The 25,277-nt window shown below is 38.6% G+C and overlaps 2 protein-coding genes across 2 annotated transcripts; both read left to right on the top strand.

Annotated features, from left to right (window-relative positions):
- The first annotated feature begins 742 nt into the window (after positions 1–742).
- On the top strand, positions 743–11,496 carry pias4a (protein inhibitor of activated STAT, 4a). Its single transcript, XM_067513538.1, has 11 exons — positions 743–853; positions 2,567–2,948; positions 3,070–3,154; positions 3,275–3,316; positions 3,867–3,957; positions 4,365–4,493; positions 5,523–5,628; positions 5,804–5,877; positions 5,992–6,152; positions 7,743–7,894; positions 8,012–11,496. The coding sequence occupies exons 1-11, from the start codon at positions 827–829 to the stop codon at positions 8,284–8,286; spliced, it is 1,524 nt and encodes a 507-aa protein (XP_067369639.1). The 5' UTR covers positions 743–826; the 3' UTR covers positions 8,287–11,496.
- A 1,891-nt stretch (positions 11,497–13,387) lies between these two features.
- On the top strand, positions 13,388–23,596 carry map2k2a (mitogen-activated protein kinase kinase 2a). Its single transcript, XM_067513617.1, has 11 exons — positions 13,388–14,292; positions 14,467–14,677; positions 15,748–15,894; positions 16,082–16,159; positions 16,505–16,556; positions 18,702–18,826; positions 19,454–19,664; positions 20,427–20,491; positions 20,651–20,712; positions 21,604–21,649; positions 21,749–23,596. Exons 1-11 carry the CDS (start codon positions 14,204–14,206, stop codon positions 21,857–21,859), a joined length of 1,197 nt encoding a protein of 398 aa, XP_067369718.1. The 5' UTR covers positions 13,388–14,203; the 3' UTR covers positions 21,860–23,596.
- Positions 23,597–25,277: the final 1,681 nt, after the last annotated feature.

Here is a 25,277-nt window from a genome sequence, read left to right as displayed (position 1 = left end):
ATTCCCATATCAACTATATGTTATATGGAACTTAAAATGAAAGGTAACGTGTTCAAAGCCAGTGGTCTTTGTGAAGATACAGGATTTGTATTGTTTCACAACAAAAGTAAACCAAGCGCACTGTCATAATACTGCGATCCCGTCCACTTATGTATGTGTTTCTTTTAGTCTATTCTCTGCCACATATGAGAAGCTTTTGGAAAAGCAGGGATGGATCACAAGATGGAGTGGAAATTCTGCTTGGCATGCTTTTTTCCATGTCACAGGATGTGTCACACAACATATTGTTTTAGACTAGGCCTGGCAGTTCTTTGTGTTAGTGTGTACATTTATCTGGTTTATTAGTTATTTTAAGATATTATGAACATACCTTAGACAAAGCCTCAACGCTACATCTCGGGTGGATGAAGTACCTGAAACGGAATATTTTGCTCGGAGGGGACTTGAACCTACCATGCGACCCAATCCATTCGACACTCAATGCTTTTCATCCAGATTGAATTGAAACAGTTTTTGAGACAGACTTTCACAATATCTCCAGATTATAAAACCGAAACATAATGCATAGCTAAATACTTCTACATGTCGTATCTTTAAGAGACACTGAGGCCTATTTTGGAAATGAGACCTGTCTCTTAGTGTTTTTAAAAAGTTGTACTGTAACTTTAAAACACATTTCTCCCACCCACTTGTATGTAGGGTTTTGGGTGCTGTTTAAACCCGTTCTATGATTGGCTGAAGCCATCTTTCCATCAAAGCAGATGCCGTGTTTCATTGGTGGAAGACTAGCCGTCGTCTCTGACTCTCGCGGTACTGCTGCACGAAGATGGCGGCCGAACTGGTGGAGGCGATGGCAAGTAGAGCTTGGCTAGTTTTGGTTTGATGTGTGTCCGTCGCGGAAGTGTGGGTTTAATCTCAACCCTTTCTTGGGGAAACTGGGGGCTTTGACTGAATGCGGTTAAGAGTTTGTAGCCTTGTAAATGTGGCGTATTACATTTATGACAAAACGAACTAGCCTGTGTTGCTAACGTAGCTAGCCTCCTGGATTGTGTTAACAAGGCAAATGCGTTGGTTTGACTAGCATCACGCTGTCTCCAAAGGAAGACACCGAAATAATTGATTAACCCTAAACCATACACACACTCCGAGTATGATGCAAACATGCTTCCAGGCGTGTGACTTTCTGATGGTATTTTACTTATAATAGTGTCTGACTATAGTAAGCCGGGTAGTTTATAAAGCTGTGCACCTGTCAAAATTTCCTATGGCCATGATTGAATACCGAGAGCACAGTGATTGGAGAAGCTAACGTTAGTTAGCCAATAGCGCAGGGTATATGTGTGATGGTCAAGATTGGCTAAAGAAAATACAACGTTACGGTTGCATTTTCTTCCCCAGAGCTACTTCACAAGAAGCAGATTTGGATAGTCGCCCTATTGTGTAACGTAGCTTTAAGGTAGAGAAAATACTGATGTTCATTTAACAAGCATAAGACAAAACTAAAGCACACTAAACTGCTCATGTTTTTCCAGGAAAAACAACTGTGTGTTGCTTTCAATCCGATCGCATGCTCTCTACGTTCCTGCTGCCTTTTAAAAATAGCTTCATGCAGACTGTGTTTTCTCTAATGTAGCTTCTCCTGAAATACAGTAAAGTCTGACAATGCATGTTTCTAACTAACTGAAAGAGTAAGCGCATGATTATATTTTTTCCTTGCAAAGTTTAGCTGTCACTGCTTCTGGACACACAGGTTAATCCACAAGTTATCAGGACTCTGCAAATTATATTTATCATTTAATAGGTGATTCACAAACCTGCTGCCCATTAATTAAAGCAAGGTACTCTTTAAACTGCATTCACAGAGATGCTTAATTTTAACATTTATTTGAGCTCATGGCTCTGTAAATATGTTTCTGTATATACATAAATACATACATGTAAACATACAAGTCAAATGTACAGTCATATTTATGCAGTACAGTGATATGCAGAGATGCAGATATTTAACCTGCACTTGCAGATTGGAAGTTATAAAAGGAGTTTAATGGTAGCTAATTTTGTTTATGTACAAAAAGAAGAAAATGAGATGAACCAAAATGTAAGTGGTCAGAGTGAAGAGCAATGAGACTTGCTATATCCACTCAATTACAAGGGAGGTTCAAGGGATGAAGTATAGTCTAATTTCATCTGGACTCAAACAATTTCAGGCTCTGCTATCTGTTTAAATGTTGCATAAAGGTTAGGTGTAATTACTTGTGTGTAACCTGTCACAGGCGCATTTTTTAAAAAAATACTTTGAAATGTTCACTAGAGAAATAAAATATTAACATGTATAAACAATATGTATTTAGCATTTTATTTGTTTTTTGGTCACACAGGTAGGGAGCAATTTTCCCCTTACAGGAACTGATAAGTTTAAGCCATAGTAGTTAACGTATTTGTCTTGTTTTGGGCTGTGGCTCTCAAAATCAGTCTGGACTTCACTGAAAATGTCCCTGCCTGCAACTTTAAGTGTCCCTGATTTATATTTTTATGTCTGTCACATTTTGTCTTCTCCTGTCTGTAGAACATGGTCAAAAGTTTCCGGGTCTCGGACCTACAGACGCTGTTGGCTTCGATGGGCCGCAGCAAAAGTGGGCTGAAGCAGGATCTGGTAGGGCGTGCACTGAGGCTGGTGCAGACTGAATACAGCCCAGAACTTCTGAAGAATGTCAGGCAGCTCTATGAATCACGCTTTCCCAAAACATCTGGCTGGCTTGCAGCACGGCGTCCAGAGGGCATCCCAGTTGCCTACTCTCCGCTCAGCTCCTCCCCCAGTGCCACCTCTCAGGGCACCGACTACCTCAATGGCATTTCCAAACCGATCCCCACACCTGCAGCAGAAGTCAAGCTGGTGCCACTGCCCTTCTACCAAACATTGGAAACACTTTTGCCACCAACAGAGCTAAGTGAGTGTAGACCATTTGATGTTGCTTTATTCTTGTGAATACATTTTTATTTAAATTAATTTTAAATTATTCAGATATGTTATGTGCTGTATTTGTAATAGAATTTTTCACATGGTTACAGTTGCCCAGAATAATGAGAAACTGCAGGACAGTCAATGCATATTTGAGTTGACACCAAACCAAGTAGAACAGATAAGAAATGCAAGGTAAGAAAATATGTAAGTGCAGATCTGGACTCATAAGTTAACACTATCTTCATGTGGAAACATGTAAATGAGACTTGTTTTAATTTCTAACTAGTTTTTATCCTTTTGTTTTATACTTAGTGAGCTTCGTCCAGGAATCAGATCGATTCAAGTGGTTCTTAGGTAAGTTCCCAATAATTCCCATTGCAACTGGGATGTTTTTTAATCCTGTTTTGTGGAAGCTGCTGTTTCTTTAAGTAACTCTCCAGCAGCTTCTTCAGTCTCTCATTCGGTTATTTAAAAGAGCACTACATCCTGGTCAAATTTTAGGTTTGGATTTAAGGGTTTTATTCAGCTGAATCCTCTGGCTCTTCTCAAATTATGATAATATATACCTTATTTCTGGGGACTATTGCAAATTTGGTAATTACTAAAACAATGGTCAACAGCAAAGCTAGTGGCATACTTTCAGCAAAACAAATTGTTTTTGGCAATGTGTCTGGTTGTCTACCCACCCTCCCAGGTTGATGACTGTGGCTTACATGAAACAATTGCTCTGCTCCTCGCATTGAATGTTTTTGTTTTCCTTTTGAAATAATGGACAAGAAGAAATCGGGTGTATTGTGGCTTTTTAAATGTTGTATCCAGATAGACTCAAATTCAGATTTGACCTAAGTCACCCCAGTAAAATTCAAGTATTTCTGTCACACTGACCTTTCTCCTCCTGTTGCAGAATCTGTTACACAGACTCCATTGGTGTCCAGGAGGACCAGTATCCTCCCAACATTGCTGTCAAAGTCAACCAATCCTACTGTCATGTGCCAGTGAGTTCATCTACTTCTGTAAAATAAACCATACCTTCAGAGCCTTCCATACATTTTCTTGTTCTTATCTAAGATTTTTCCTATCAATTACTGTATTGCGTTTATAAAAACAGTTAATGAGTAACTGATTTGAGTGTCAATAACAGACATAATTGCTAGTCATGGACAAACAAGCTTCATAATGTTTGGTAGTGATGGGTTGGCCAAGCTAATGAAGGTGGATATTAAATGTCCCATGCCCAGACACGCTGCTAGTTAGGCAACCTAAAAATATCAATATAGTGACAAGACTTTAAGTTAAGTTTTTTTTGAAAATATTTATTAAAAAGCTCTACAGCTCACGCACTATCAAATAATAGATAATTTCCAAATTTAATTGCATTTGCATGTACCTTTTGTGTTAACAGGGATATTACCCCTCGAATAAGCCTGGTGTTGAACCCCGTCGCCCCTGTCGCCCCGTGAACATCACTCCCTGGTTGCACCTCTCCAATGTCACCAACAGGGTTACTGTCACTTGGGGAAACTTTGGCAAGGTCAGTCTGAGGCTGAATCTCATGTTGTTGCTACTGAACCACAGGGCAAACAGGAGAACTGGTGTTTTGTCTTCAGCATATACTTTTAGCTCTAGGCAGATTATAAGAAGCATGGTAGCGAGCTGGAACATGCATTTCCTCAAGTATTTCATGGGTCCCACTCAGTTAAACAAGGCTCCAAAACCGAGTGCTAAATTACTTCAACTTTACTTTTTCTTTCACGATCTTAATCCATTTTAGTAGCTGGATGACTGATGAGTCACAGACTTAATGAGGTTGGCATCTTATTGTTTGTAAACCATTTATGGATCAGAAATGGTGTGGGCATAATCTTAGATTCTGATGAAACAACTTTTTTTTTTTAGACTTATAGATAAACAATTCACTAACAAAATCATGCAACAGCATTACTTCAGATATGGTACCCATGACAAATGTTGCTCATATAGAGTCAAACCAGCTTTGCTTGTTTGAAGTGGAAAATGGAAAGGGAGAGCTGGTTGCTGAATGTGCTGCGATCATCATCACCAGAAACCTGTGGATGGCCTACAGGAAGAGTTGGCAATAAAAATATTTTGTTTATCAAAATCTAAGATTTATTTAAAAATGGCAACATTTGCATAATTCTCACACTATTATAAATGACAGTCGTAGACACTGAGAGAAATTGTGTTCTTGGGTAAGAATGCACCAATACCACTATTTTCCAGAATAATTGCATTACTTAAATTTGAATACTTACTAATACTCAGTACAAATACAAGCACTTTATAATCATGCAGTATGGTGTTCAATTTATTTTAATGAACACTTGGGAGATTAAATATCCACAACAAGAGGCTGACATTAAAACGGACTGAGTCAGTAACATAGTAATTCTTCATGTTGTACAGTGCAGTTTGTACAGCTAAAATTTTGTCATGTTTGCCATCTGTAGTGTTTGTTTCTTTTGTGTGTGTGTGTGTGGTTTTTATTTATTTTTTAATGACTTGGAGGTTTACCTTTTTTATATCTTATGGAATTTTTCAGCGATACTCTGTGGCTGTGTATTTAGTGAGGGTCTTCACTGCTGCAGACCTCTTCAGCCAACTCAAACTCTGCTCTGTTGAGAGTGCAGAACGCTGTCGTGAACGCAGTAAGTGTTACTCTTATCATCTGCCTTATTTTCTATGAAAATATGATTTAAAATTAAAACACTTGACACTTGTTGGTAAAAGTGAACTTTATATTTAATTTACAACATTGTAACATCTTGCATTATCTGATAGAAGATTAACTGTTATAATAGATTATCTATTATTTATCTTTAGTCCAGGATAAACTACGTTTTGATCCAGAAAGTGAAATTGCTACCACAGGCCTCCGGGTTTCTCTCATCTGTCCAGTAAGTTTTAATTCATGAGAGCACCTAACATGTTTAGCTATGACAAGTCTCCTAAATATCTATCCTACTATGAAGTTTAAAGTCTTTGACACTTTGTCCTCTCCCATTTCCCAGTTGGTGAAGATGCGTCTTGGTGTGCCATGTCGAGTTTTAACTTGTGCCCACCTTCAGTGTTTCGATGCAGTCTTCTTTCTGCAGATGAATGAGAAGAAGCCCACATGGACTTGCCCTGTCTGTGACAAGCCTGCTCCTTTTGAACTGCTCACTATAGATGGGTAAGGAGATAGAAAGATTCTTGTCTGACCCCGGCATAACCCTTTTTTAATTAACTGGCCTGTAGTTCTTCTGCCAGTGAGGGTTGCATTTTGAGGTAGGCTCACCTATGTAACCAATCAGAAAGCCAAAACCATTACGTTACATGCTGACACAAAAGGTTACATAACAATGAGGCACCACAGACTTCCAGGGTGGATTGATTAGTCTTATCCATGTTTCTCCTATAAATTTTTGGAATGGTGGTAAGAGGATGATGGAGGGTTTTGCACACAGACAAACTTTTGGTTTATTTCTAATGGTAACACTTTTGGTTGCCAAATGCCATTTAAAGGTCAAGTAAACACAAACACATGCAGAGCCACAGAGAAGCAGACAGAAGAAATTTTCATTTTGTATTATATTTAGACAAAGTCCTTTCTGCAGGGTTGTATGGAGGTGTGACAATGTAGTTTTGTGTTTTAGAATGTAACCACTGTATAACTCGACCGCTGCTCTTGCTCTCACTAACTCGAGAAGAGGGGGGACATTGTTAAATATTGTGTTTAAAGACAGCAACAGACAAATAATATGGCCTTTAGGAAGTCATCAATTTCTATCTCTTTGTCACAGCTGGTTCTGAATCTCCCTGATAAAAAGGGAGTGGAGTGCATGAAGGACAGGCAGTGAAATTTGGGCACGACATCAACAAGAACTGCTGTCAGATTCATACCCGCGAAACATTAAAAAAAGAACTGGGTTGGTAGTGACTGTAACATAATACCACACGTAACACTAGATGTAAAAATATATTTTGGCTTGTCGTGTAGGCATGGCGGGGTGGTGTTGTTGAATGGCAGCCCGTTGTACCTGTATTATTGTAGGGGAAACACTGATTGCATGCTACAGGTAGCTTGATACCCAAAAGTTGCATATTGGCTTTAATTTTCACAGCCTCATCAGTGAACAGTGAAGAAATACTGTGTGACTGGTCAAAGGGTGGTGCTTGAGCACTTCGAGCAGGGGGAAGGACATAAAGCAAAAACAAAGCTGCGCAAGTTACAGTGTTTTGCTTTGTATTCTGGTCGTGTACGATAAAATCTCCTGCTGTTCCTTGTATTTGTTTGACGATTTCCAGGTCTGCCCTTATCGGCAGAAGTTCGCGAATTTTGTTGTCCTTCCAGTTCAACGTTATTGAAATCGGATGAATGAATGACTTCTCCGACTCCGGCTGTTTGTATTTGCCCGGTTTTGCTGCAGTTGCAGGAAATGGACCTCAACAACACTTCCAGTCGCGGCGAGTTCTCCGGAGTATTAGCACCTCTTTTCACAAATGAGCTCAGTTGGAGATAATCCAGACTTTGCACTAGGGAGCTGGCTGGGTAACATCGGAGTAATGTCAGGCCCAACAGACCTATAAGGTTCCGTTCACACATACATCACCTACAGATAAAGTCTGGATAATGTCTGAATTCCAGCAAGTGTCTGAAAGGGGCTTAACAGAGTCTTGAAATTCAACCTTTGCTGGTATTGCTCGTCAATTGAGTATTGTTAATTTTCTGGTGTGAAATTTGTCTTGTGGGGCAACTCTTAACCTGAAGTGTGTGTTTCAGGCTCCTATCTGAAATTCTGAAAGAGACAAGTGAGGAAGTTGAAGAGATTGAATACTTAACAGACGGTTCCTGGCGACCCATCAGAGATGACAAGGAGAGGGACAGGGAAAGAGAGCGGAGCAACACACCAGAGTACCCTGTTGTTGATATATGTAAGTGCCAAACCGTGTGTGTGTGTGTCATTTTTCTTTCCGTCTTCTGGAGTAAATTTATTTTGCAGTTTTTTGTTTGTTTTTTTGTTTGTTTTTTAATGGCATTTCTGTCTGCAGGCATTCCTGAGGCAAATGGTCATTCACCAGCCCACAGCAGCACCAGTCTGACAGGCAAATCTGGAAGTGGGTCCATGGGGATTGCAGGAGTCACAGGAGGACCTGCTGTGGCACCGGGAGGAGGGGCAGTGGTAGATCTGACTCTTGACTCCTCATCTGAGGAAGAAGGGGGTGGGGCAGGAGGAGACAGCGAGGACACTGAGGACAGCGCTGACAGTCCTGCCCCAAAAAGGGGCCGATACAACTATGACAAGGACCTGGTCACCGCCTACTGACCCCACTCCTCTGTCCCCTCATAGACTGACACACACAAACAGAAGCAGGGGGCTAAAACCTGAAGGCAGGAACACAGTAATCCACTAGATGCAACAACCCTCCCTTTTGCCCAAACATCAGAGCCTTTTACCAGGTCCGATTTCTATCCAGATAAAACCAACACACTTGCTAACATGCACTGTTAATGAATCTTCAATCTAGAGTGATTAGGATTCCTCTTTGTACTGTACACCACTGGAAGCAACTCCTAACTCTTTTTGGCCAACAATCACCATGCATTGAATATCTGTACCATCCTGCCTCTGCTAAAGAGAATGAATGGATCAAGCACCCCACCACTGCGCCCCTTACTCCTCTCTCTCTGCGGACAGAGACACTCTACTACCCCATCTCTATTTGTATTTAACTTGGAGTTACAGGCTCTTTTAGCCAGGGGCGTTCAATATTTGCGTCTCTGATTCTTGTCACATTTGTGATGAACAGGCAAGTTGAAGTTGGAGGCTCCTCAGATGTTTTTGGTAAAAGGTCAAAAACAACACATGTTTAAGAGCATGACTTATTTGGGGGAGGATAAGGCAGAGGTATCTGGAGTTTGATGCAAATTAAAACCTCCTTTTTGTGTTATTTCTTTGTTCAGAGAATGAATTCAAAGCTTGAAAGGGTTTTTTTCAGGAATTTATCCTCTTTAATTATGAAAAGGCAGAACACAATACGGGCCTCAGTGTGTGATGCTTTCCATTTTTATTTAGTCCTTTTAGATAAGAGAACCTACCTCAGTCATAAAAACTTAGCAGACTGACCAGAGAGTAGCTTAGAAAGAAGTGAAGGACAGAATAACTGATAAGTCTTTCTGAAGCCAATTTTACACTGGAGATTTTGTTTTTGTGTGTGTGTGTGTTTGTGTTTTACTTTTTAATTCCATCGTTCCATGCAGCTCTGTTTTCTTAGCAACAAGAATCACTTTTAATTTGTGGTAAACTCTTTTGACTGTACTTTGTCTGTCATGGGGGCACTCTGCCACTGAAAAATATTATTGCAGTTATCTCCCTGTAAGAGAATTGATTAGGGATAAAATATAAGCATTGCAAATTGACATAACTCCTGAAAATTACTGTACAGAAGCTGTGCCAAAGCAGAGGTATTTTAATAGTTCACTGACAGGAGAGGGTTATGAGATTTTGGTGCCTTTTTGTTAAGTGGTGAAAATTGCAACCTGTTGCTTTAAGTGTAGCTGAGCTGCCCACAGGAACAGATTCCAGTCTCAGTAGGGTTTTTCCTTTTTATTTGATTTCTTCCAGTGTGTTTCCAGTTTGTAAAATTGACAGCGAAGCAGAAAAAATCAGATATATAAAAGAATTCGGAAGTGCTGTCATCCTTTCCCTCGTCCTTTTGGCACCCTTCTCTGAAATCATTGTACATTTAATTGCTTAACATACTCTTAAGTCTTTTGTGATGAATCTACATATTTGGCCGGCCTTTTGTACTGACGGGAGCTGTTGGAGAAATCGGGTTATCGCTGCTGCTGTGGTCCTGAGTGTTGAGGTATAATTGGTCCTGGCTTAAGGCTTTGCCATTGTTGAAGGCTCTTTTTCTTTTCCTCTCAGCAAATCCAACCTGGATGAAAGCAGCCCAGTACTTTGCTGTAGTGGGTTCCACATGTCTGACACAACAAAACTTAATGAAGTGTCAATAAGTGACACCTGCCAAGCTTAAAGTCATTGATTGAAATACGGATTGTCCTGTCTGGAACAGAGTGAAGCTGCTTCACCCAAAAGTCCTCCTCTGTTGCCTTTCAATGTAGATAAGGTCATATCTATTTGCTGGAAAAGAATTGGACTTTAATTGCTACATGCTGTAGGCTTACAACTAATATTTCTCTGCCCCTCCACTAGTATTGTCAGTATGTGACAGCTGTTTCTCATGTGAGGATGCTCAGGCTGCTTGTATAACATGCCGTTTTTCTACAGCAAGATCATCAGAGTTGGCTACTTTAGGAAAGGTGTTGCCAGAGGTGTTTGCACTTTTATCTGGCACTTCATCCAACTTTTATGGATTGCTTATTAGGTAGTGAGTATAATCAGTGATCCCTGGCCATTGTGACCAGTTCTCCTCAACCATCTCATACATGAGTACCAGAAAATGTGAAACTAGAAAAGCAGTGGTTGTACTACACTATGAGGCATTTGAATGGAAAAGTGGTGACACAGATGAGTTCTGCATGTTGTGTTTCCCCTCTCTCGTCATCCCTTCATTGCGATTTGATCATCACAGATTCTGGTTTTCTTTTGCCCTGCTCAAATGCACAGAAATGACATTCACACATTGATCCAGGGCTTCACTGTTTCATCCTCTGATAGGGCTGATGATTGAAAACATAAGCCAAGTCAGATCTGGTCTTCCATGTTTTTGTTTGTTTTGTGTTTTGTTTTTTTCTTGTGACACTTTGTCATAGCTTACAAAGTCAATATAGTGGTTTAAAAAAAATGTTTGGAAATCCACACAGAATTGATTGATGGCACTTTGCCTGTAATACATTGGTCTGTCCTGAAAAGGATATTCTGTATAAGATGCTTTAAAGCAAAAATAATGTAAAGAACTCTAATACCTGTCTTAAACTAGGCTTATTGTATTTGTAATTGCTATACATATAAAAATGACATTGTTCATTTGTTGCTAGGTATAGAAGGTCATAATTTGAGCAGATCTGAACATCTCTTTGCTTTATGGTTAAACGTGAAAGGTGGGGCAGGTTGCCTCTGTAGGTCTGAGCCAGATATGTTTGCAGGTAGTTTGGGAGCTGGAGAGCTGAGGGTCCTGTTTTTTCTAGAGGCATCTCTTCTTATAATAATGCATAAGGTAGCATGGGCAAGAGGCTTACAATCCATGAGGTAAATGTTTTGTTTGTTGTGTTTTTTATATGTTCATATTAAAAGACAATAAAATTTAAATAATATTTTATTAAGCCTTGAATTGCCTCCAGTTGTTCATATAGGCAAACAGACAATAAGGAACTGTTGAGGGCACTGGCATTTTATGCTGATGCTCCTGAGGACTGGTTAAGGTGTGGATTGTTATGTCCTGTACCAAATGCTGACATCTGGGGACACTTTTGATGCCTGTTGAGGATAAAGCTGTAAAATTTAAAATGATCGTATTCTAACAGCTGTTATTGACGTGTGGAATTAATTAAAATCTGTTCTTAAAAACCTGCCTATCGTTTCATTTTGAAAATAGACTGTATTTAGGAAAGTCACTAAATTTAACAGAATCTAAAGAAAAATGCAAAAGAAATAATACCTTATTTCCAGTATTGAGTACTTTGTGGAGGATTTAGCCCTGTACCAAAGTAGAGAAAAAAATCTGTGGTGATCTCTAAAATAGGAAACATTTTGTTACACTGCTTTTATTTAATAAATTTAAACTAATCTATAAAATGTATAATGTTATTTGAAATAAGGCATACGTATGACTTACGATAATTTTTCTATATCAATTTGAATTACTTCAACTTGTTACTCCATTCTATTGTCATAATGGCTGTGATAGTCCGATTTAGCATGAAAAATACCAAAGCATTAATCTTTTACTACTGTGATATGACAAATGACTTATGTAAAATTGTAACATTGCAGTAATATTTGCCCTAACTGTCCCAGGTAAACGATGCATCGTGATATTTTATATATTGGTCCATTAGAGTCATATGATAAACTGCTTAAATGTCATTTATTGTTTTTATTTATGTTCATGCAGCTTTACTGGGGGGACTGAAAGGAAAGGTTAAGGAAAGAAAAAGGTTTATAAATGTCTTCAAAAAACGAGCTCTCTACTCAGTATTGAGTTTATTACAAATGTTGCATCAGCTTGAACAAGAGGAACTTGAGTTGTGAAACATCAGTTGCTGTGTAAGGACGCTTAGTATAGGTCCTGTAGATTTTAATAACTCTTACAAGGTGTTTTGGTTGGGTATATGTAGGTTCATATCCATGGCCAGAACCCTGTGGTTACTGAAGGTTACCTGTAATATTTGCCTTGTCTGTAATCAATATATATTTGTGAGTTGACACCTTGCTCTCACGATACTTCTTACGGAGTCATGAAATGGAGGGAACAAAGTGAATAAAGATGGTTACACACATAAGTATATGCAACAACAGAGACAAACATATCTTTTGTCTGATATCACAGTGTAAGATTTTTAATTTAGAATGTATTTAACCAGATAAATCTCATTGAGCTATATCAGGTTAAATATATATAGGTGATAATGTTTTTCTTTTGTTTTGACAGGAGTCATTGAAAAGATAATGATAATGGATTCAATATTTTACTACGCAATTGGGAAAGGCCTACTATAAACTTGTCTTAAGTTGTTTATAGTCTATACTGTATTTTGAATGGGTGAATTTTAACAAAAATAGTTTTCCCAAATTTTGCAACAAATGGTTGGGCTTCACTTTTCTAAATTGAATCCCCTGTTAAATCAGTGTTTCTCAATCCTGGTCCTCAAGGAACCCTGCCCTGCTCATTTTCCAACTAACCCTGTAATATTATACTGCTGATTGCCTGAGTCAGGTGTGTTCAGACAACGGAAAGCTGGAAGATACAATCTCAGATTAGGGTAAATGGTCTGCACTTACATAGCGCTTTTCTACCTATTGCCACTCAAAGCGCTTTACACTGCTTCTTATTTACCCATTCACACTCACAATCACACACACACTCATACACCAATGGGGGAGCTGCTATGCAGCTGGCCAACACTCCCCAGGAGCAACTAAGTTGGGGTTCAGTGTCTTGCTCAAGGACACTTTGACATGTGACCGGAGGAGCCGGGGATTGAACCAACAACTGTGAGATTGGTGGACAACCGCTCTACCTTCCTGCGCTAAGACAAAATGAACTGGTATCTTCCAGCTTCTGACTAATTGAACACACCTGATGCAGGTAATCAGTAGTGGGTGGGCCAGGGTTAATTGGAAAGCATCCAGAGTGAATACATCTTAACTTTCATTTTGTTACCGATGGGGGGCAGTAATGTACTTCGCAGTTTGTATATTAGCTGTCATTTAAACACATAAGAAAGCCACAGAAGATGGACAAGACATGGTTACACTGGGCTTTTAGCCCATTAAAAACAATATATTCTGTCGGAGGCGTTTTCAAAAGCTGCTGTTATCGTACATCTCTCATGAGATTTCTGGATTTCTCCTCTCGAGTCAGTCAGACGTCTCAGTCTCGCGTTATTTATGAAGGGCTCTCTCTCTCTCTGTGGGTGTCACACAGGTCTGATGTTGCTGCAGCTGCTGCTTCCTGATCTGAAGCACCGCCAACAACCAAAGCCCTGTCTGTCTCGGAGCCCTTACACCACGAACTGAAACACGAAGGATTTTGTTGCTGGGACATCGCCGTCCTCAGTTGGTTTTCCGGTGTATCTCCCGGTAAAGCTGTGGCAGCACGTTGCCTTGTGAAAGCTGAGAAGCGAGGGGCAGCACATTTTGACTGAGAGACGCAAGGCACGATTTGTCCAGGAGCTGATGTTAGCTAACGTTAGTAGCAGCTAGGCGGCTAATGGCCAGTAGCAGCAGGTAGACAACCAATGAGCAGAAACGCAGAAATGTGTATGCTCCAGATGTATTAGAAACAACGGGAAACGACTTGGTTTACAAGCAGAACCTTGGCATGATACGTTTTAGCAAACTAGCTAATTGACATGCTATCGAATGTATCCTAACTTTGCTAACGTTAGCTAGCTACTTTACTAGCAATCTATAGCTAGTCCTGTTGCTTTTGCAGACTAAGTTCCGAGGAAGGAAGAGGCTAGATTTGCAGCTACTCAGCCCACTGGAGGTTGCTGCATTTTTATTTCATTTTTTTTTTTTTTGAAAAAAATCATTGTAAGGGCAAGCTGTTGAAATGGCTCCCAAACGAAGACCTGTACCTCTAAACATAACTCCCATTGGGGAGGGACAGGCCACCTCTAACACCATAGATGCTGCATCTGAGTGAGTATCTCTGGGATAAGTTCAAAGTATTTATAGCCGTTTTAAAAAGTATTTTTATTGCTCTGTCTCTATACGAAATGTATTATCGTTTAAATACCCTGTAGAATGTAAGTTCCTAAAAGTTTCCAACACTGTGTTTTAAACCCTAAAGCACCAACTGTTTGCTACTTGCAGAGCCAACCTCGAGGCCTTACAAAAGAAACTGGGTGAGTTGGACCTGGACGAACAACAAAGGAAACGACTTGAAGCCTTTCTCACCCAGAAAGCGCAGGTCGGGGAGCTGAAAGATGAAGATTTTGAGCCCATATGTGAGTTGGGTGCTGGAAATGGAGGAGTGGTCAACAAGGTCCGCCACAAACCCTCGGGGTTGGTCATGGCCCGGAAGGTGAAAATTAGCATTTGTTGAATGGTTTGTTGCAGGTGTAACAAGTGGAGGCTGCTCGAAACATCACGCCCCACAGGTGTCACAACGAATTCAAGTGCAGTTTATATTTAATCATTGCAGCAAGGTGATGGTGTTTGCTGCATCTAGCCCCATATGTGAAGCAAAGTTAACACCTGCATCAGTAAAGTGCTACACTAAATGAAAATGTAAAAGGAAAGCTATTCTAATATGTGTAACAATTTTAAAGAGCTGTAGACTTAGATGTGCTATTTGGAAAGGCCAAGATGTGAAAATTATGGTGTTTGCAATGTACAATTTGGAGAGACCTTAGGAATGTGAGCTACAAATAATCATAACTATATTTGATATGATTAGCTAAAATGTCTGTAGAATAAATTCCAAAGATATGCAGAGAAGAATTTACAAGCAGTGACTGAATCACATAGTTTATTCTATCAGATAGCACTGACAAGTGTGGTTAATCCCTTTCTATATTGTCACAACTTTTTCAACCCCTTCAGGGGTCACCACAGCAGACCATGTTCCGCATGTTGATTCGGCATGAGTTTTTACACCTTCCCGCCGCAACCCTCCTGTTTTTTATTTTTTTTATCCGGACTCTGGACCGGCACAAAGTTGGAACTCTTATACTAATACTTGTAGGAACTTGGAAAAACCATGTTTTCCTGCTATTTTAATTACACCATAGCATTATATACAGTTTACAAGACAGTTAATTGTGCTGAACAGAGAGTTTATACGCCGGAAACATGCATGTTGACTTTTCATCAAAAGTTATGCAAATAACGAGAAACAATTTGGAAATGTGATAACTTATCTTGTTTGTTGTGGTTTGTTACAAATTTGTCTGTGCAGGCTCAGCTTATCTTTTTACATGTAAAAAGCCAAATGTTTAATGTTGCTAAAATGATATGCAGAGATCTGAAAAGTTTTATGGCATTTTTATCAGTTTATTTTTTTGAAGTCCAGGTACATTAGTAAGTGATGTAACTGCATCTGTTGCATGTATCTTGGTCAGCAGTTTATGGTTGTATTGTTTCTTTTCTCAGCTTATCCACCTTGAAATAAAACCTGCCATCAGGAACCAGATTATCAGAGAGCTGCAGGTGCTGCATGAATGCAACTCCCCCTACATTGTGGGCTTCTATGGGGCCTTTTACAGTGATGGGGAGATCAGCATCTGTATGGAGCACATGGTGAGAGACAAAGACTTTAATCTTTACCAGCTACCAATTGACAGTGAATTAATGTGGTTGGGTATCTGTTTTGTCTAAATTAAAAGAAACTTTATGGTTATGTGCTGTGTGCTAATTTTTCATTCAATTGTGCATTTTTCATTTATTTGATTTGGATGAATTTTAAAGGTGCAACTTGTTTCTACAGGATGGTGGATCTCTGGACCAAGTTCTGAAGGAAGCCAGAAGAATCCCAGAAGAAATCCTGGGAAAAGTTAGCATAGCTGTATGTAGTTCATTAAATGTATACCCCTTTAAAAAAAAAAACTATCTTCCTGGTTAAGTCTTAATAGTTAAGTTTTTATTTTTTTTTTAATTTGTGGTTTGTTACGAGAAATGTTTTTTTTCATATGTGCTTTTCTTATATTGTGGGTCTCTTGTTGTGTTTCTACCTGTGTGTTGTCCAGTCATGCATGATTCACAACCAAAAATCCTTTGCTTTTCCATGAAGTCTGTATAACCTATGTGTTTTGATTAAAATGCACATGGAAGAAAGCTTTAAGTAACAAGTCTGGGATTCTGTACACATGTGCATTTGTGAGCAGTGTCAAGTGTTCTCTTTTGTTTACAGGTTTTGCGGGGATTAGCCTACCTGCGAGAGAAGCACCAGATCATGCACAGAGGTAAGTGTGTTCTCTAGCTACAATAAATAAGTTCTTGATGTCAAACTACATTGAGCCAAATTTTTGCAAACACTGCAACACCCAAATCATAGAAAAAATAACATTAACATATAACATAATATTTATCTCGTCAGTATTGGTGGTGACTAGATGCATTTGAGCAGACCAGCACAGATTTAAACCACTTGTGTATTTGTTAACTTCTGATTAAAAAAATGTTTTTTTTAATAAAACATCATCCTTTTATTTTCCACTGTCATTATCTGAAACATCCCCAACTTCATGAACAAAAACATTTATGTATGATTGCTATTTTTTTAACTTCTGTGAACATTTCTTGATAGTGAAACCACTCTTAATACACCACATTAGACCATTTCCAGTTGTCCCTGTAGTTTCCCTGGCAGATTTCTATTGTCTTGATTTTTATATAATTTCTTTTTTTTTTTTTTTTTTACTCCATATTTACTGCAATAACCTCTTAAGCACTCACTAAACAGCAGGCTGTTACTTGCGGCTATAAGTTTCTGATCATAAAAATCAGTAGCATGAATCATTAATAACTAATCTTTGCATTCAAACAACACTGAAAGCCAGACCATATCAAAGTCAAAGGCAGAAACCACGACACACCAGCGATGTGCTGTGGCCATGTTACGGAAAGTGTTCCTTGGTGTTACTTTCATAGTGCAGCACAGTGAAGACTCACAGTACTGAAGGTTTGGTGGTACTTTAGGACAATTGTCTGTGAGCTCAAGCAGTAATTACAGCCTTGCAGATGTGATTATACAGCATCCACGCCCAGTTGACCCCTCCCTATAGTTGTTCTCCATCATTGTCCCGCTCTTTCATGCCACCCCTAATCAATCTTCACATGTCCTTGGTCAGTGGGAGGGGGGGTCGCACACCACAGAGGGCAGATTGAAGGGCTCGGTTGCAGCTCATTATTTGGGAGTTTTTTTTTTTCTTATCCAGTGATGAGTGGGAAATTTGGAGGACCAGGCTCATCGGTGTTTGTTTGTTTTGCTTTTTTTCCCAATAAACATGGTACCGCATGCCAACCACAGTTCTTAAAAAAAAAAAAAAAAAAACTGTAATCCTTATCAAAATGTGTCATTATATTCTGCATCAAAATTAAATTTATTTTTTTTTAAATATATTTGCTATATTGTAAATGGTCTGTTTATATAGCATTTCTTTTCCCAAAGCGCAATACGGTGTTGTTTTTCATTCACACACTCCCTGATGATGGTGGTAGCTATGAAAGGTCCATGGACAGCTGCCTACCAACCTACCAGGTTGAGTAGGGAAAAGACTGTGTATGACGGCCCACTTGTAAGAGGAATTAAAAAAATTATTCAAATTTTTTTTTTTTTTTTTCTATATTGTTCAGCCCTAGGCTATACGTACACTTATACTCCACATACACTACTCACAAATGTTAAGCACTACAGTACTATACTCTTGGGCAAAATTGGAAAATACAAGAAGTTCATGCTACAGTGACAAATCATGAAAGAAGGCCATTTAATTAGAAGCATCATCCCAAACAATTTATAGAAACAAAAGCTTAAAAAATGTCAATGTCTCAATAACTTGTCAATTTTTAGGTGTCGTCTTGGTCTCACAAGGTCAAAATGTGCACAGCATGATGAGAGAGGATTTAAAATTTAGTGGTTGATTCATGAATCATGTCTGAGCAGCATGTTATGCAATAAGTAATGAAATGCTGAACAGTTGACTGTACATTCACAAGTTTAGAGCAGGTCACTTTAAGTTCACCTGTAAAAGTTATGGTGCATTTTAGATGCATTCTGAAATTTCACCCGAAAGTCATATATCCTTAACTTTTTGTGAGTAGTGTCTATCCCCCGCCTACAGTAGTCAAATGTTAAAAAACTCCTTTTTATTTAGTTCAGTAGTCTAGTGTGACCATACATTTTATTGGGACCACCACATACATTAACATACCTTTTTTTTTTTTTTTTTTTGGGCTATATTATTTGCTATTTATTGAATTGATTTTTTTGTAGTAACAAGACCCTTCTGATTTCTCAGTACTATGAGGTATGGATGATCGATCCTAATCTCACTGATGACTTAATGTACATTAGTTTATCTGTCCACCTCTCCTCTGCTGCATAGATGTTAAGCCCTCCAACATCCTGGTTAACTCTCGAGGGGAGATTAAGCTGTGCGACTTTGGCGTGAGCGGCCAGCTCATAGATTCCATGGCCAACTCCTTTGTTGGAACGCGCTCCTACATGTCGGTGAGTCAGCTCTGCACGCCGGAGCCCCCACCCCTTTTTCCTTTGGCCCTAACCCCACTTTCCTTCTCTTCTTTTCTCACATTGCTCTTGTTTACTAGCCCCGCCTTCGCTTCTTCTGGCCCTCCCCTGCCAAGAACCGAGGGCTGTGCCCAGGAAAGGGCTGATTGGCAAAGAGCTAGGCAACTGTGCTCACTTTTTATCGTCTTATTTTCCCTCACTTTTAAACACCTTGTGTAGTGCCGAAAATTGCTTTTCTGTCTTACGTTATCCCCATCCTCCACCCGCAAAGCCAGTGGTGTAGAGACATTTGCCCTTATATTGTAATAAACACACACGCCCCTACTGTGTTTGCTCTTGCTCACTGTTTAAAACAGTGCCTTAGTGCTCACCCGCTGAAACTGTCCAAAGCAGCTTTTCACTTCCTGCCACACTCTCCCATCCTCTTTCCTTTTGCCCTAAGTACACCCTACTTCTCTTTGCCATAACACCCCTTCCTCCCTCTCCCCTCTCATTATCCTCTAATCCACTTCCTGTGCTTCCCGCCCATCTCTCAACCCAACCTTCTCTCCTTCCTGGCGTCTTGGCTCTACCTGCTCCCTCTGACGTAGTTTCTGTGTTTCTCAACAGCCGGAGAGACTGCAGGGCACTCACTACTCAGTTCAGTCTGACGTGTGGAGCATGGGTCTGTCCCTTGTGGAGCTGGCGATTGGCCGCTACCCCATCCCCCCACCAGACGCAAAAGAGCTAGAGGCCATCTTTGGACGTGCTGTTATGGATGGGTCCGAGGGAGACCAGCACACTAATATGAGGCCAAGGCCACCAGGCAGGCCAGTGAGCGGTACGAAACAAAAGCATAAACAAGCACACAGATGATTATGTGGAACATTGAAATGTTTCAGCCTTCACTTTGATATTCTTTACAATACTTTAGGGGTTGGGCAATATATGAAATTAATTTGAATTTTTGTTTTTGAACAATGTAAAAACTAACTAAATCAAGATTAGGACTTTTATCTCCTGCCACTCAAATGGCAAAGCCAGTTCAGCCAAAGCTGAATTTTCAACAGTGTGGTCAGCTGTAAGTTAACTTGTATATGCCAGCATGTGTGCTGGTTTTACTAGGTAACAAGCTGGAGTAAAATCTTTGAACTAACTACCTTGGTGAAATGGAAATGTCAGACCTCTTTATTTTACTTTTTGCTATTGTTGCACATCCGCTCCTAATATTCTTTATAAAGTTTCAATATGTAAAAAGAACAGCATTTCTTTATCAATATAGCAAATTTGGCCTAGGGTCACTGGGAAACAGCATATAGTTAAAATAAATCTATTATAATAGTAATAATATAATAGTCTTTTATTTACCCTTTTTTTTCACCAAGAGAAACTCTTCAGATTAGTCTTTTGCTTGAGTGTTCTAGAGTTTATAGAGAAGTGGGGAAAACATTTATTCAAATCATCAAGCAAACAGCAAAATTGAGATGGTGGGGGGGATGTTTTTATTTACATTTAACTCCTACAATACTGTATAATTAATATTTGACATGGAGACATTCCTTTTTAAAAAGAAATGTGTGCATGGTATGTGAACTCTTCACAGGACATGGGATGGACAGTAGACCTGCCATGGCCATCTTTGAACTTTTGGACTACATTGTGAATGAGGTGTGAGAAATGTCCTATTGCATATATTCTAATGCACAGACCTTTTCTGTCTTTTCAGCATGTTCAGTATAGTCACAGAGCAATATATAAATCTGCTTCAATTGTTTTTGTTTTTTTGTTTGTTTTTACTAACTTTTGTCTACCTTGTTTCCTCCTCAGCCTCCTCCTAAACTGCCACATGGTGTCTTTACTAATGACTTCCAGGACTTTGTGACAAAATGGTAAACACTGAAAATCATTCGTTGGCTAACAAATAAAAGTGCCCTAACCTTATGTGTTCAGTTAATCATGTAGAACGTTACAAAAATGTTTTGTGATTATTTAATAAATGCAAAATTTAGATTTGACAGAAATGCTATGTAGTTGTAGAAACTAGTGTAGCGCAGAGGTAGCTTGGAAACAACAAATTCACTCCTCAAAAGGATTTGTCAACAGAAAAATTTAATTTCCTCTTTAAAATGGGAATATTACAAATTTTTATCTCTTTTCAAAAATACAAAATATATACATAATGTATTATATATTTCAAATGCAATATCCACTGTTTTACTGAAATTTTGATTATCGATTCCACGTCATATTTGAGCATAGGGAGCATTGAGAAATCTTTGGGTTATAATGATCATCTTTTTAGCTGTGCAAACTTTCTTCTGGAGCAGATGAATTAGGAAAACAGCAGTCTATTGTCAAGCCTTACACACACACACATACATATATAAGTCTCTCTCTCTCTGTCTCTGTCTCTGTCTCTGTCTCTGTCTCTCTCTCTCTCTCTCTCTCTCTCTCTCTCTCTCTCTCTCTCTCTCTCTCTCTCTCTCTCTCTCTCTCTCTCTCTCTCTCTCTCTCTCTCTCTCTCTCTCTCTCTCTCTCTCTCTCTCTCTCTCTCTCTCTCTCTCTCTCTCTCTCTCTCTCTCTCTCTCTCTCTCTCTCTCTCTCTCTCTCTCTCTCTCTCTCTCTCTCTCTCTCTCTCTCTCTCTCTCTCTCTCTCTCTCTCTCTCTCTCTCTCTTTTTGTGATTAGAACAGGACTGAAATGGCAAAAGCAGTGATGTTTCTTTTAGGTCGTTCCCATGACAGTAACTTTTATTTATTTTATTATTATATTTGTCTGCAGTTTGATCAAAAACCCAGCTGAGAGAGCAGATCTGAAGATGCTAATGGTAGGTATCTGAACTTCATTTTACTTTCTCATTACTGGCTTATTTGTCTTCTGTGTTGAGCACAAACAACTGTTGATTTCCCTTTTGGTTTCCTTTCAGAGTCACACATTCATTAAACGATCTGAAGTGGAAGAAGTGGACTTTGCTGGCTGGTTGTGCAAAACAATGGGTCTCAACCAGCCCAGTACCCCCACCCGGAGTACGGAGTGAACAGACCCGATTCACGCTGACACCTTTCTGAGTCTGGCTTGCATACACATACATATGCTGTACATACACCAATCACCACCACATTGGCACCACTTGGTGGATTTAATGTTGTGGCTGGTAGGTGTAACACAAGCCATCACATATTGGCACTTTTTCATCTCGCTCATAAGTAAAATTGTTTTGGCCTCCCACTCATTTATTTCTTTACCAGCACCAGGGCCCATTGAGTCATTGTACTGTAAAACTACAACTTCACCATGCCAGTGTCAAGAGTAGCCACAGATCACTTTTTCACAGCGCTACAGAGGATGTAAAGCACTGAAGGGCTGCCGATATGTCAGCTGAATTTGCATAAATTGACAAACTTCTTTTGTATTGTTGAATATTATGTATTAATCTTTTCTATGGCAATAGTTGACTTGTGGGGCTATATTTTAATATATTAATTGCTATAGATTTGTTGGATGGAAATGGTTAGAAATCCAAATAATTTCTACTTGCAAATTCTAATTTGGCTTTATTGAAGCTGAATGACTCAATTTATAATTCCTTTTGTCAAATTTATTCATGCTAAAAGAAAATGTCTGCAGAGACATTGCACTTACCTCCAATATATTAATGACAGTTGTGAGTAGACAGTGCAGGACAGATGGACATGAGTCGTTTCACTTTTTGGTAAAAGAGCGATGACTTTGTGAACCATGTCACAAACCAAAGAGGGTACTCATGACTACTAAAGTTTTTCAATGCCTGATCAGTTTTTTTATGCACATTTATTAAAAAGTCTAATATTTGTGCACTTTGAAACGTTTTTCTTTTTTTCAGTTTGTGACCTACTCTTAATTGTGTTGACATTATTTCCTCCACTGAACATTTCAGTTTACATCCCACATTGTGCATGTCACAGAGGAGGCATATGCTGTGGAGGCCTGATTTATGCCCTAATGTCTTTGACGTTGAGTAAACAACGATCAAAATGTCTTCATTGGATTTAAAGAAAGCATGGTTTATTATCAATCTTATACTGTATTTGAATTTTATTTCCCGTAATCCTGATGGGGATTATCTGTTTTGTTTTTTTTTTTTTGTTTTTGTTTTTTTTTAAGTCTGTATTTCTTTAATGTCAGTATGAAAATTCAATCATGTTAACAACTTGTCTTTGTTTTTTTGGTCTGTGATTTTCCTCCTAGGTGTATTTGGTTGCTTTCACTTAACTGCTACATGTGGCTGCCCAAGCTTTCTTTTGGGACACATCAACCCAGAGGCATGATTCTGGAAAAGACGTGGGTTGAAATAGTATTGAAAATCTTTTTTCCTTGTGATTCAACACAATTGTGGTACAAGTACAAACTTACTTCAAATGGCACTTCAAACCTTTTAAGTAGTACAAAGGGTTTATTGCAAAATTTTAACCTGGGTCACTGTTGGTCACGTGGTGGTGGTGGTGTTACCTCCTACCGTGCTGTATTGCTAGAGTGCTTTTATTCTTTGCTTATGGCTGCCCCCCCCCCCCAAAAAAGTGCATTCGCTATGAGCAAAAATGTGTGCGTTGTCACTTTTATGTGTACAAAGCTATATACAAAATTACAGGAGTACTATTTTGCAGTCTTAATAAAAAAAAACAACTTTGATTTATGTACATGACAAGGAGAATAGTGGTTTTATTATAATATAAAAATGTGTGGGATATGATTATAATGTATAAAAACATTAAAATAAAACTTATTTGTGAATGTATTCTTAAATGTTATTCCTTTGAGAGCTGTTGATTTTCACTCATTACTTTGTCTCTAGATAAAGTTCACATTTAACGGTTGTACCACTAATGTGCACCATACATTTCAGACTGATTCTATTTGAATTATACATGGATATAGTTCAGTGCATTAAGAATAGTGTTATTTGATTTCCGGGTTATCCGTTTGAAGTGATTGTTATGCGTAAAGCCCTGTCCCTTATTAAAGCATTAATTGGTGTCTTTTACCCACATTTAATATTAAGACTTCCTTGTTTACTGTACATAGATACCGGGATGGGTTTGACTTTCCTATCTGTCCCCAGTGTTACCGCTGTAGATTGTAAATTTCTGATTGGCTGGCGCCTGTCCGTCAAAATCACATCAGCGTGTTTTCAGACGTCAGTGCGCCGTAGCAAGGTAACTATAGCAACCTGTACTTTATTCTATGTGAGGTTGGCTAACTTTCTATAAATTGACAACCGGGAACGAAGTTGTATACAGACTATAACTATCAAATGGTAAGGGTCATTTTCAATACTTATTTAAGTACTACTACTACTACAAATTCACTGTAGTGGCCAACTAAGAAGGTATTTTGTCAGCAACAATGCTGCAGTTAGCTTCTAATTAGCTATAACCTCACTAAGGGGAAAGGTTATGCAACAGTTAAAATTACATTATTGATGTGAAGCTGATATAAATGAAGCTGTTTAAATCAACATTGTTAGATAAAAGTTTCAAACAGTTAAATAGTTTTTTTTTCTTTTTTAATGAAAATACAAAAAAATAGTTGTTGCTCTATCTAGGCAACAACTGACCTTATCTAGCTTAACAAAACATCTAGCTAACAAACAGATTCCAGTAACATTAATGGTTTAAAAACAGTCAAACAATTAAGCCTTACTTTTATCCAGACCAGCTCTAGATCCCAAACATGAACCTATACCTAGACTTGTCAAGTCTGTGCTAACGCTACATTATCCCAAAGAACCTAAAGACTCTTTGAGGTTAGATACTTGTAAAACAGCAAAATCAGGTCTCAACATTTTTTTTATTTTTATTTTTTTGTATTTCCACAACAGTATGTCCTTTTGTAGCTAGAATTTTATATATTATGTCATACCAAAGACAATAGTAGAATGCTTATTCCATAGCTACAGTATTGTGTGGTAAAGATGAAGGACACCATAGTGACACATTTTGTGGATTAATCAAACAATTAACTTGACTGCTTTTATTCAGAAAACTCAACTATAATGTTTAATTTTGTTCATGCAATTCTTCTAATTGTTTTAAAATAGTTTTTCTTCCACAGCCAAAACTCCATTCTTGAAAAATGAAAAAATGTGTTCAATCTCATAGCTTCTTTCAAGGTCATTTTTCTTAGCGATAGCACCTTACCGCAAACCCCTTTACTGTATCTTTTAATATATCAACTTTTTAAAAAACTTAATAGTTATTTGTCACAATAATCGTTATTTGATTTAAAAATCTTTTTATTCATAGCCATAATACCAATATATCTAAATGCTCTGAAATGGTCTTTGTCTTTATCACTAATATGATTAAGGTTTAACAAAGCAATGGTTCCGCCATTGCTGAAAACCTAAACCAAAGCTGAAACTGTTACCTCTATCTATATCCAGATAGCATTTGTATGTTATGCTGTATATTTGACTG

Source organism: Channa argus, chromosome 8 (genome assembly GCF_033026475.1).
Source record: "Channa argus isolate prfri chromosome 8, Channa argus male v1.0, whole genome shotgun sequence".
Taxonomy (NCBI): Eukaryota; Metazoa; Chordata; class Actinopteri; order Anabantiformes; family Channidae; genus Channa; species Channa argus.
Note: the sequence above shows the minus strand (reverse complement) of the source record. Positions and strands in the feature narration are given on the sequence as shown.

Excerpts from the sequence above, each read along its gene's own strand:
- map2k2a (XM_067513617.1), top strand. The coding sequence starts at position 14,204 with ATGGCTCCCAAACGAAGACCTGTACCTCTAAACATAACTCCCATTGGG. Across the intron at positions 15,895-16,081 it reads GCATCTGTATGGAGCACATG|GATGGTGGATCTCTGGACCA; the intron begins GTGAGAGACAAA and ends TTGTTTCTACAG. Across the intron at positions 16,557-18,701 it reads GCACCAGATCATGCACAGAG|ATGTTAAGCCCTCCAACATC; the intron begins GTAAGTGTGTTC and ends TCTGCTGCATAG.
- pias4a (XM_067513538.1), top strand. The coding sequence starts at position 827 with ATGGCGGCCGAACTGGTGGAGGCGATG. Across the intron at positions 3,155-3,274 it reads GAACAGATAAGAAATGCAAG|TGAGCTTCGTCCAGGAATCA; the intron begins GTAAGAAAATAT and ends TTTTATACTTAG. Across the intron at positions 6,153-7,742 it reads GAACTGCTCACTATAGATGG|GCTCCTATCTGAAATTCTGA; the intron begins GTAAGGAGATAG and ends TGTGTGTTTCAG.